We start from the raw sequence: 11947 nt of genomic DNA, 5'->3' as shown, positions 1-11947 counted from the left end.
GGTCTCGATCTCCTGACCTCGTGATCCGCCCGTCTCGGCCTCCCAAAGTGCTGGGATTACAGGCTTGAGCCACCGCGCCCGGCCTGGCTCACGCTTTTAATCCCAGCACTTTGGGAGGCTGAGGTGGGCGAATCACCAGAGATCAAGAGTTCAAGACTAGCCTGGCCAATGTGGTGAAACCTCGTCTCTACTAAAAATACAAAAATTAGCTGGGTGTGTTGGCACATGCCTGTAATCCCAGCTACTCAGGAGGCTGAGGCAGAAGAATCACTTAACTCCAGGAAGCGGAGGTTGCAGTGAGCCAAGATTGCACCACTGCACTCCACCTGGGCAACAGAGCGAGACTCTATCTCAAAAAAAAAAAGAAAGAAAACTGAAAGGCCATAGCAGAGAAGGACCTACAAGTATTTGCTAGACTAAATAATCAGCAACAGTTTTTTAGTTTAATTGAGAAAAGGAGAAAATGAGCAAATAAAGAGAGGGACAAAGCTAGAGATGCTTCAGCCTGGATCTCAGCCAGATCGAGACCCTGTCTTAAAGTACCGGTTTGGTTTGTTTTTTTTTCCGAGACTGAGTCTTGCTCTGTCACCCAGGCTGGAGTGCAGTGGCATGATCTCAGCTCACTGCAACCTCTGCCTCCCAGGTTCAAGCAATTCTCCTGCCTCAGCTTCCCGAGTAGCTGGGACTACAGGCTCATGCCACTAGGCCCAGCTAATTTTTATATTTTTAGTAGAGACAGGGTTTCCCCATGTTGGCCAGGTTGGTCTCAAACTTCTGACTCCAGGTGATCCACCTGCCTTGGCCTCCCACAGTGCTGGGATTACAGATGTGAGCTACTGTGCTCAGCCACAGTTTAAGACTTTTATAGTTTTAAAGGCCGAGACCAGAGGAGCACTTGAAGTCAGGAGTTCAAGACCAGCCCTGGCAGCATAGCGAGACTCCTCCTCTACCAAAAAAAAAAAAATGATAGTTTTAACTCTCACAGTTAGGGTTTTGATCCATTTTGAGTTGATCTTAATATATGGTATGAGGCACCTTTCCTTTTTTCTTTTTTTTGAAACAAGAGTTTTCCCTCTATTGCCTAGGTTGGAGTGCAGTGGCATAATCTCAGCTCACTGCAGCCTCCACCTCCCAGGCGCAAGCAGTTCTCCTGCCTCAGCCTCCCTGTAATAGGCGTGCACCACCGTACCTAGCTAATTGTTGTATTTTTTGTAGAGACAAAGTTTTGCCCTGTTGGACTCCTGAGCTCAAGTAATCCACTTGCCTTAGCCTTCACCCTTAGTTTTAACCATAAGTTATATTATCAAAAAATAAAAGACTTGTCTAGCGTAATTTTAAAGACTAATAGTTCTCAACCAGAGCAGTTTTGCCCCTGCCTTCCCCCGGATGTTTGTGGTTGTCTCACCTGGGGGTGCTGCTGGCAGGGAGTGGGTGGAGGCCGGGGATGCTGCTCAGCACCCTGTGGTGCCCAGGAGACTCCTGCCACAGGGAGCAGTCAGGCCTCGGGCATCAACACCTGCAAGGTAGGAAATCCTGCTGTGCCACAGAGGGCCTCGGCCCCAGGTCTCCGTGAGACACTGCTGGCTGGAATGATCCTGCCCCACTGAGTGCTGAGGGAGACACCAGCCCGCAGCCCTTAGGGCCCTGGTGAGGGGCAGTGGCGGTGGCATGACTCACTCCCTCTCAGTTCTAGGCACGGGCGCAGAGGTGGATTACCTGGAGCAGTTTGGAACTTCCTCGGTAGGTACCAGGCACTTACGCGAAGCCTCACCTGCACAGTGTCCGCGAGCAACTGTAGCAGGTCTTTACCCCAGGGCGTCCCTTGGTGCCCACGTCCCCCTAGCTGCACACAGCCCCAGGCGTCATGGCGGGTTCTGAATCCAGGGCCCCTTCTGCAGCACCTCCTCTAAGTGGCGTCCTGTGGCAGGGCTCTAGGGCTCTCTACCTGGTGCTTAGCCCAGAATGAAACCCTGACATGCTGTGCTGCTGGGAATGGCGGTGCCTCGGGCAGGGTTGCGGGTGACCAGAGGTGGGAGTGTGTGTGTGACCTCCCTGGCACTTAGCCCGCCTGTGTTTGTTTGGACGGCAGTCAGACCTGATCACTTGCCCTCTTGTCCCCAGTTTAAGGAGTCGGCCTTGAGGAAGCAGTCCTTATACCTCAAGTTCGACCCCCTGCTGAGGGACAGTCCTCGTAGACCAGTGCCCGTGGCCATTGAGACCAGCAGGTATGCGCGCCAGCCCTCCCCCACGCGTGAAGCCTTGAGTGTGGGAAGACTGGAGGCTGTTCCTAGGTGTGTGTCTGCACAGAGGCTTCTAGACCAGGGGGAGATGATCTGAACTAGAAAGGAGTTGTTGGGAGGGGTGGTCAGGGCAGCAAGCCCAGAGCAGTCTTGTGTGGCTGGCAGGAGCAACAGCAGCCTACCCTCCAGTCACAGGGCTGCTGCCTTGCTGGTTACAGCCACCGTTCTAGGTGGATTAAAGATCTAAACTTAAATCTTTTAAAAGTAGTTCCTCTAAAACAGGTCAGCAGGCCAGATGCGGTGGCTCACACCTGTAATCCCAGCACTTTGGGAGGCTGAGGTGGATTGCCTCAGCTCAGGAGTTTGCCACAGCCTGGGCAACATATTGAAACCCTGTCTCTACTAAAATACAAAAATAAGCCGGGCATGGCAGCATGCACCTGTAGTCTCTGCTACTTGGGAGGCTGAGGCAGGATAATTGCTTGAACCCAGGAGGCGGAGGTTGCAGTGAGCTGACATTGCACCACTGCACTCCAACCTGGGTGACAGAGAAAGACTCCATCTCCAAAAAAAAAAAACCCTGGCTGGGCACGGTGGCTCAAGCCTGTAATCCTAGCACTTTGGGAGGCTGAGACGGGTGGATCATGAGATCAGAAGATCGAGACCATCCTGGCTAACACAGTGAAACCCCGTCTCTACTAAAAAACACAAAAAAAACTAGCCAGGCGAGGTGGCGGGCGCCTGTAGTCCCAGCTACTCGGGAGGCCGAGGCAGGAGAATGGTGTAAACCCAGGAGGCGGAGCTTGCAGTGAGCTGAGATCCGGCCACTGCACTCCAGCCTGGGTGACAGAGCGAGACTCCGTCTCACAAAAAAAAAAAAAAAAAAAAAGAAACAGAGGTCAGCAAACTATCACCTGTGGGCCAGACTTGGCTGCTGCCTGTTTGTGTAAATAAAGTTTTATTGTCACAGAGCCATGCCCATTCCTTTGCAAACTGGCAACTTTCACACTATAAGGGCAGAACTGAGTAGTATGACAGAGGCTGTGTAGCTTTCAAATCCCAACACATGGCCGGGCACAGTGGCTCACGCCTGTAATTGCGCGTTTTGGGAGGCCCTGGCGGGTGGATCACTGGAGGTCAGGAGTTCGAGACCAGCCTGGCTAACGTAGTGAAACCCCATCTCTACTGAAAATACAAAAATTAGCCAGGCGAGGTGGTGGGCACCTGTAATCCCAGCTACTTGAGAAGCTGAGGAAGGAGAATCCCTTGAGCCTGGGAGGCAGAGGCTGTGGTGAGCCGAGATCGTGCCACTTCACTCCAATCTGGGGGACAGAGTGAGACCCTGTCTCAAAAGAAGGAAAAAAAAAAAAAAAAGCCTCTGAGCTGCGAGCAGCCCCCTGATGAGGCAGCACCAGGTCCGCTCAGCCTGCAGTGGGTAACAAAGTGTCACCGTGCTCTCCAGAAGGATGAGCAGCCACGTGGGACAGGCAGGTGAGGGAAGGGGGCATGGGGCAGCAGAGAGGCCAGGCCTGCTGGATGCGGGTCTGCGTTTTCTACCACTACCCTGACTTGAGTGGTTTTAAACTAAAAAGCAAAGAGCCTGGTTAGCTTGTCCACATGGTCCTCTGTGTCCTACTCAGTACTGAGAGGACCTGAGTGACTGAGGCTGCCTCTGCTTGGTGGCAGCATGCACGGTGCAAATGAGCCTTCCTCAGGAAGTCCGCGGGAAGCCAAGCTTGTGGAGTTCGATTTCTTGGGAGCACTGGACATTCCTGTAAGTCCTTCAGTCCTTCTTGAACTGTCTTGTCTGTGGTCTGCGGAAAGGAGTTGTTTTAAGGGTCTATGTTTTCTGTTCCTGGGGGTCTGAAGCCTTTGGCTCCGTCGGGGCATGGGGCCACGGTGCTGTCTCAGGTCCCTCGCCACGCTGTCTGAGCCTCTTGGCCTGCGTGGGCCTTTCCTCCCCCACGCCAGGTCACAGGCAAAAGGAGGCAAGGGCGAAATGGGTTCCTGGTTCATCCCCATCTCCTGCAGGTGCCAGGCCCACCTCCAGGTGTCCCTGCACCTGGGGGCCCACCCCTGTCCACCGGGCCTATAGTGGACCTGCTCCAGTACAGCCAGAAGGACCTGGATGCAGCGGTAAGGACGAAGGTAGTGGCTATTCCACAGAACCTGCAGGCCACTCTGGGGCTTGGCCAACAGTGGGCACGGGTGGGGTCCCAACAGCCTGACCAGCCATCCCTGCCATCCCTGCCCTTGCTAGTCAGGGTGGAATTGCAGAGAGCTGCCAGCTCCTGGCCTGTCACTGCTGCCTAGGTTGCTGAGGGTCCAGGCTTCCACCCAGTGTCCCTGCAGTCAGCTGCCCACCAGCAGCTTCCCCAGGACTCTGTGGCCTGGGTGCAGTGTTCACCTCTGGCGGCCTTGCAGCAGTGAATTTGGTTCTCGCTGATGTAAACCCAAGTGGTGCCCCTTTCCTGCTGCCCTCCCACAAGTCCAGACGCATCTCCTGGCAGGTTAGGAAGCTCCATCTTCACCCGCCCCACATCTGAGGTCCCCTGCCTTGTCTCCCTCCATCCTCACTGCACATGCCAGGCTTCAGCCTGTTCTAACTCCAGGCCTAAATTGTCCATAAGAGAGCTGTAGGCACACAAAGGGGCTGGGTGTCTGCAGGCACCGCTGTGAGCTACCAGACAGTCCCTGGGGAGGTGGGGACAGGGTGGCTCCAGAGGCCGGCTGGCAGGGCTGGGTTCAAGCCCCAACATCCACACCAGTGTTGCTCACAGTGGCCCCAACTGCGATGTGATGCGGCCCTGACTCAGTTCCCCAGCAACCCCCTCCCTGTGTCAGAGCCCATGCGAGGAACCCAATAGCAGGGCTGGGGACCACAGCGTGGCCGGCCCCCTCCTCTGGAGGCCTGGACTCCGGGGGCAGGTGGCCCCTGCATGTAATTTATGTTAGAAATGCAAAATGCTTGTTCCCTGCTGCCACAAAGAATTAGCACTCGAATATAACTTTTTTTTTTTTTTTGAGACGGAGTCTCGCTCTGTCGCCCAGGCTGGAGTGCAGTGGCCGGATCTCAGCTCACTGCAAACTCCGCCACCCGGGTTCCCGCCATTCTCCTGCCTCAGCCTCCCGACTAGCTGGGACTACAGGCAACCGCCACCTCGCCCGGCTAATTTTTTGTATTTTTTAGTAGAGACGGGGTTTCACCGTGTTAGCCAGGATGGTCTCGATCTCCTGACCTCGTGATCCGCCCGTCTCGGCCTCCCAAAGTGCTGGGATTACAGGCTTGAGCCACCGCGCCCAGCCCGAATATAACTTTAATTTTCTCAGCAGGGCAGTTTTTATTTTCTGCAGAAAGGGTGCCCCTCGCAGATGGAACAGTGGCAAGAGCACACTTGAACAAGGGAGGGGAAGGGGTTCTTATTCCTGATGTAGGTAGCCCCTTCTGCTGTAGTGAGCGGAGATCGCGCCACTGCACTCCAACCTGGGCAACAGAGCAAGACTCTGTATCAAAAAAAAAAAAAAGAAAAGATCTGAACATACTAACATACTGATTCTTTGAAGAGAAACTTGGAGTTCACTATATTTAACACTTAGGACCTCTGGTGTCTGCCACTGGGCTGCAGGGGTGGGTGCAGGGATACACACCTGTTGGGTGCCTGCTGGTTCCACCCAGGATCACAGCCCGCAGCCCCACGCCTCCTGCCCCCAGCAGTCGAGTGCATGTGGAGCAGGCAGCCTTGGCCTCAACGGGTTTCCCAGGGTCCCACTAGAAGTGCTACATGGAACTGTGGCTCTGGGACGTAGCTCCAGGGACCTCGGGTGTCGGCTGGCCCCATCCTGTGGGGAGGTCTTGGGAGGGTCAGTCTGGCCCGCCTGCCTGCTGACTTGGGTGTGGCCCGAGCAGGTAAAGGCTACACAGGAGGAGAACCGGGAGCTGAGGAGCAGGTGTGAGGAGCTCCACGGGAAGAACCTGGAGCTGGGGTAAGGAGGCCCCGCCCCCTGTCCTCCCCATCCCTGTCCCCATCCGCATCCCCACCTGGCCTGGGACCGCTGGCCACCTGAGGCCATGGCTGTGTGTCTGCTCTCCTCCCACAGGAAAATCATGGACAGGTTCGAAGAGGTCGTGTACCAGGCCATGGGTGAGTTCCCAGGCCGCCGAGGGCACCCACCTCCAGGAGGAGCTGCCTATGCCCCACCGTGGCCCTGGCCCTGCCCCATACTCTGCCTAGGGCCGCACCCTGCTGAGGCCCCTCTTCCTAACACACGAGTCCCCTCAACATGGGCCCAGCTGTGGAACCACTGAGGCAAGTTGTGGGGAAATTGGTGGTAGTGAGGCTGGTGGCTCCCACAGAGCCAGCACTTGTCAGGCCCCAAAGTTGTGCAGATGCTGAGCTAGCAGTGGGGCTGTGGTGGGAACAGAGCCTGTCCCGCCATGGCCTGCCCCACTCCACCCTGCCCTCACCATGTGGCTATGTCTAGCAGCAGCTTCTGTAGGTGTCTGGCAGGACAGGAACACCAGGCCTTACCTGGCCTCCCAAAAGCTTGGGCTCCTAGAGGTGCTACTGTGGGGATCTGTCTTCGGCTGAGTGTCAGCTGGGGACAGGTGACTGCCTGGCCCTTGCAGTCCCTCCAGGACCACCACGACAGCACGACCCACAGCCTGGAGTTCGCCATACCGGCTCCCAGGCCTCACCCTGGACTCTAGGATGTTGGGCGCCGCCTCTCTTCAGGGACCTCTGTTGCTGGGCCCTGGCCCAGGCTCCAGTTCCCTATGGATCTGATGTGGAGGAAACAGCTGTTTTCTGGGCCTTGCTTCCGGCCTAGGAAGACCCCGGGTGGAGGGGCTCATTGCCCTGTTGAGGCTCACACCCACTGCCCACCTGTCCTCCTGGCACTCAGGCACCTTGCCTCACTCCTTGGGCCGTCTCTGGCACCCAGCGTCTCGCTTGCCTCCTCATCCTGAACGTTTGTTTTTCTTTTCTCAAGAGGAAGTTCAGAAACAGAAGGAACTTGCCAAAGCTGAAATCCAGAAAGTTCTAAAAGAAAAAGACCAACTTACTACAGACCTGAATTCCATGGAGAAGTCCTTCTCTGACCTCTTCAAGCGTTTTGAGAAACAGAAGGAGGTGATCGAGGGCTACCGCAAGGTATGTCCCCACCGCCCCGGTGTCCTCACCTCGGAGGCTGATGGACTCATGGTCCAAGCCAGCGGGGCTACAAGCTGCTGTTTGCACCCTGGTCCTTGGCCAAGCCTCCCCTTGCCATGGGGGCGTGGGATGACCTGTGAATGAGACAGGGTGCAGGGGTCACAGCTGGTTTGCGAGGCAGCTGAGGGTGGTGGGAGGCAGAGTGAGCTCTGCTGTTATGTGAAAGATGACTCAGCTATGATCAAACACCTGTGAGATTTGGGACAGTGCTGGTGCACCGGGGCCTGGAGCACTTCGGAAAGGGCGTCAAGCCTGGGCTGTCTAAGCGCTTGGGTCCCAAGGGTTGGGGACCCAAGGCATGCAGTATCCAAGGCAGGAGGCCCACAGAAAGGTGGTCACGGCTATGCAAGGTCACCCTGGCGTCCTCCTGGCCATAGGACTCTGAGTGCCCTCCACCTTCTGTGCTGGGCAAGGCCCACGTGCTTGCTGGAAGGAGGGATGTCTGGGCCATCCATCTGCACGGAGCAGGCCTGGAAGGTGCCTACGAGGCCGCCAGAGGGTTCTGCCCACAGCAGTAGTGTTGGAGCGGAGGTGCTCATTGTCTCCTGTAGAGGAGCTGGACCTGCGGGTGTGGCTGGAAGAGGGGCTGTCACCATTGGTGCAAGGGGTTGGGGACACCAGATGGGTCCCCTGGGAGTCAGACTAAACTAGAACAGTGGCCCTTGCAGGGCCTGGCTCAGCCACACCTCATCTCAATCCTGAAGTCAGGTAGGTGTCAGTGGCTGGGGCCCAGCTGCCTAAGAGAAGCAAGCCTGAATACTCTATGGAAGAAGGTATCTTAACGCTTTAAATTGCTGCTACAGAGTTTTAAATTAGTGTCTGGCACAGAATAACCAAGTGTGAAAGGAGCAGGAAACATGAGTGAAAATCCGACCTATTGGCTGGGCGCGGTGGCTCAAGCCTGTAATCCCAGCACTTTGGGAGGCCGAAACGGGCGGATCACGAGGTCAGGAGATCGAGACCATCCTGGCTAACACGGTGAAACCCCGTCTCTACTAAAAAATACAAAAAACTAGCCGGGCGAGGTGGCGGGCGCCTGTAGTCCCAGCTAGTCGGGAGGCTGAGGCAGGAGAATGGCGTGAACCCGGGAGGCGGAGCTTGCAGTGAGCTGAGATCCGGCCACTGCACTCCAGCCTGGGCGACAGAGCGAGACTCCGTCTCAAAAAAAAAAAAAAAGAAAATCCGACCTGTTAACAGAATGAGGCATGGTGATATACACCTGTGGTCCCAGCTACTCGGGAGGCTGAGGTGGGAGGATCGTTTGAGTCCGGGAGGTCGAGGCTGCAGTGAGCCACAATTGTATCACTGCACTCCAGCCTGGGCAATAGACCAAGACCCCCATCTCTAAAATTTAAAAAAAAAAAAAAAACTGTTGATAGACCCACGGAAGCCCCAGACGTTGGAGCCCAGACGTTGGAGGTGGCACCAGCAGGTAGTGCCCCAGATCTGCAGGGAGCAGATGGGAAGGGCCTTGCAGCAGCAGAGTGCGGTAGTCTGGCCCAGTACAGACGCTTGGAGAGGCTGTTGACTTGAGGACACAGTGGCTTTGCTGACCTTCCCTCAGGTTGGGCTGTGGTGTGAGCAGCTGCCTTGGCCTTGCCTCTCCTCGGGGCGGGCCTGTGCCTCAGCTACCACTGGCCACCTCCCCACTTTCTCATGGAGGCTTCTTTGCACATCTAATCCCATCTCGGAGGACCCAGTGCAGAGTTTAAAGTGATTGCCTTCTGTGTTCAAAAGAGTATTGCTTCAGTAGAGACCTTGAAACTAGAAAAGAATCCCCTTTGGGAGGCCAAGACAGGCAGATCACTTGAGGTCAGGAGTTCGAGACTACCCTGGCCAACATGGTGAAACCCCGTCTCCTAAAAACACAAAAATTGGGCTGGGCAAGGTGGCTCATGCCTGTATTCCCAGCACTTTGGGAGGCCAAGGCAGGTGGATCACCTGTCAGGAGTTCAAGACCAGCCTGACCAATATGGTGAAACCTCATCTATACTAAAAATACAAAAATTAGCTAGGTAGGCATGGTGGCATTCACCTGTAGTCTAAGCTACTCGGGAGGCTGAGGCAGGAGAATCACTTGAACCTGGGAGGCAGAGATTGCAGTGAGCCGATACTGCACCATTGCACTCCAGCCTGGGCAACAGAGCAAGACTCCATCTCAAAAAAAAAAAATTAGCAGGGCATGGTGGTGCAGGCCTGTAGTCCCAGCTCCTCAGGAGGTTGAGGCATGATCATCACTTGCACCCGGTAGGCGGAGGTTGCAGTGACCCAAGATTGCACCACTGCACTCCAGACTGGGCCACAGAACGAGACTGTCTCTAAAAAACAAAAGCTACGGAAAAACCAGGCTGGCTTATGCCTGTAATCCCAGCACTTTGGGGGAGGCCAAGGCAGGAGGATCACGAGGTCAGGAGTTCAAGACAGTCCTGACCAACATGGTGAAACCCTGTCTGTACTGAAAATATAAAAATTAGCTGGGCGTGGTGGCAGGCACATGTAGCCCCAGCTACTCGGGAGACTGAGGCAGGAGAACTGGGAGGTGGAGGCTGCAGTGAGCCGAGATCACGCCATCGCATTCCATGCTGGCGATAGAGCGAGACTCAGTCTCCAAAAAAAAAAAAAAAAACTAGAAAAGAACCAAATGGAAATTTATAACAGGTACACAGTTAACAAAATTAGCAGTTCAGAGGGTACAGGTCAGATAAGGGAAGCAGGGTAAGCTGGGAGCCAGTGTGCGGACGGCAGCCCCCAGAGCCAGAGGGAGCGACGCCGCTGTGGCGGGAGGCTTGACCTATGTAGACGTGAGAGCTTTCGGCTGCCACCTCCCAGACAGACACTGTTGGGAATTTTCCACAGCAGAGAAACAGAGCTGTGGGTTTACGGGAGGTGTGGCCTCCGCAGGACATTGTGGGCTGCGTGCTGGGTGGGTGCTCCTGGGATACAGGGCTGCAACAGAGGAGTGGGGATGGCTGGGCTGTGAGGCTGCTGGGGGCACTGCAGGAAGAGGGCAGGTGGGCTGAGCCTTCCCCAAGCAGAGGCCACTCAGGGGCCCAGGAGCCCCTCAGTTGGGGCTTCTCAGTCACTGAGCAGAAGGTGCCCCCAGAGCTGTGGGGAGCAGGCAGGTCTAGGTAACCATGTGGTTCCTGCTGGCCTCCCCTGCCTGTTCCCAAAGCACAGGGTCCACCTCCAGAGGGGGAGGGGCTGGGCTGTCAGTGGTCCCAGGTGCATCCCACTTTCCAGCAGCACTTGGTGCCAGCAGAAGCTACAGGTGTGGCAGGAGGGGGTGCAGCCGCGAGGGCACCAGGTTCAGGCCTGGCGTCTCAGAGGGTGGAGAGCCAGGGCTGTCCTGAACCTCCAGAGGGGGTGAGCTGGGAACTTGTGTGGAGGGGCTTGTTCCACAAGGAAAACAGGAGGTACTGCCTCATGACTGATGCCCCAGACAGCCTTGAGGGTCTGCAGGTCCCCAGTCACCAAGCCTGGGTACTCTCCAGCAGATGGCATGGTACCCACAGCTAATGCCTGCCCCTTCCTAGAACGAAGAGTCACTGAAGAAGTGTGTGGAGGATTACCTGGCGAGGATCACCCAGGAAGGCCAGAGGTACCAAGCCCTGAAGGCCCATGCGGAGGAGAAGCTGCAGCTGTGAGTGCTGGGCGAGGCCCCCACCCTGGAGGGAGAGTCTGAGCACCTGGGCCCCATCTCAGCCTCTGCCCTGCCCCTACCCGTCCAGGGCAAATGAGGAGATCGCCCAAGTCCGGAGCAAGGCCCAGGCGGAAGTGTTGGCCCTCCAGGCCAGCTTGAGGAAGGAGCAGATGCGAATCCAGTCGCTGGAGAAGACAGTGGAGCAGAAGGTGGGTGCGGGAAGCCCAGCTCATGGGGCTGGCTGACAGCACCTTCTAGAAGGCCCTTGGGCTTACTGCTCCCTCCAGGCAGGGAGAAGCCCCCACAACTCATCTTCCTCCTCCAGACTAAAGAGAACGAGGAGCTGACCAGGATCTGCGACGACCTCATCTCCAAGATGGAGAAGATCTGACCTCCCAGGAGCCGCTGTCCCGCCCCTGCACCCGTCCGTCGTCTTGTCTGATTCTCTTAGGTGTTCTTTTTTCTGTCTTGTCTTCAACTTTTTTTTTTTTTTTAACTAGATTGCTTTGAAAAGATGACTAAATAAAAGTTTCCTTTCAGTTTAAACCCTGAAGCCGCTCTGGTCTTGATGAAGCAAAGGCTTCCCAGCTCTGGCCTGAGGCTGAGCCCATCTGCAGGCGCCCTCCCTTTCCCTCAGAGCTGGCCACTTGGTCCCTGCCCCAGGCTCAGGCTGCCCTGCTGAGGGCAGGGACAGCCAGTGGCTGGAGGAGGCTCAGGTCTGCCCAGTCTGCCCCGGCCACCTCAGGTTGGCTACATGGTTGTGGCCTCAGGTACACACATCGAAGTCCAAATTGACTGAAGTTGTTGTTTGAGATGGAGTCTCGCTCTGTAGCCCAGACTGGAGTGCAGTGGCACGA

The 11947-nt window shown here is 56.0% G+C and overlaps 1 protein-coding gene across 1 annotated transcript in view; it reads left to right on the top strand.

The window, feature by feature from the left end:
* Positions 1 to 11643, top strand: part of TACC3 (transforming, acidic coiled-coil containing protein 3) — a 23504-nt gene extending 11861 nt beyond the window's left edge. Inside the window, exons 7-16 of the mRNA XM_011936775.1 lie at positions 1688 to 1740; positions 2122 to 2225; positions 3927 to 4014; positions 4272 to 4376; positions 6148 to 6224; positions 6339 to 6382; positions 7230 to 7390; positions 10984 to 11090; positions 11179 to 11299; positions 11416 to 11643. Of these exons, the coding sequence (XP_011792165.1) occupies positions 1688 to 1740; positions 2122 to 2225; positions 3927 to 4014; positions 4272 to 4376; positions 6148 to 6224; positions 6339 to 6382; positions 7230 to 7390; positions 10984 to 11090; positions 11179 to 11299; positions 11416 to 11481 (926 nt within the window). The 3' untranslated portion in view covers positions 11482 to 11643. The remainder of the gene's footprint in view (positions 1 to 1687; positions 1741 to 2121; positions 2226 to 3926; positions 4015 to 4271; positions 4377 to 6147; positions 6225 to 6338; positions 6383 to 7229; positions 7391 to 10983; positions 11091 to 11178; positions 11300 to 11415) is intronic.
* Positions 11644 to 11947: the final 304 nt, after the last annotated feature.

This window comes from Colobus angolensis, unplaced genomic scaffold (genome assembly GCF_000951035.1).
Source record: "Colobus angolensis palliatus isolate OR3802 unplaced genomic scaffold, Cang.pa_1.0 Scaffold157, whole genome shotgun sequence".
Lineage (NCBI taxonomy): Eukaryota > Metazoa > Chordata > Mammalia > Primates > Cercopithecidae > Colobus > Colobus angolensis.
This window is presented reverse-complemented; position numbering and strand designations above follow the sequence as displayed.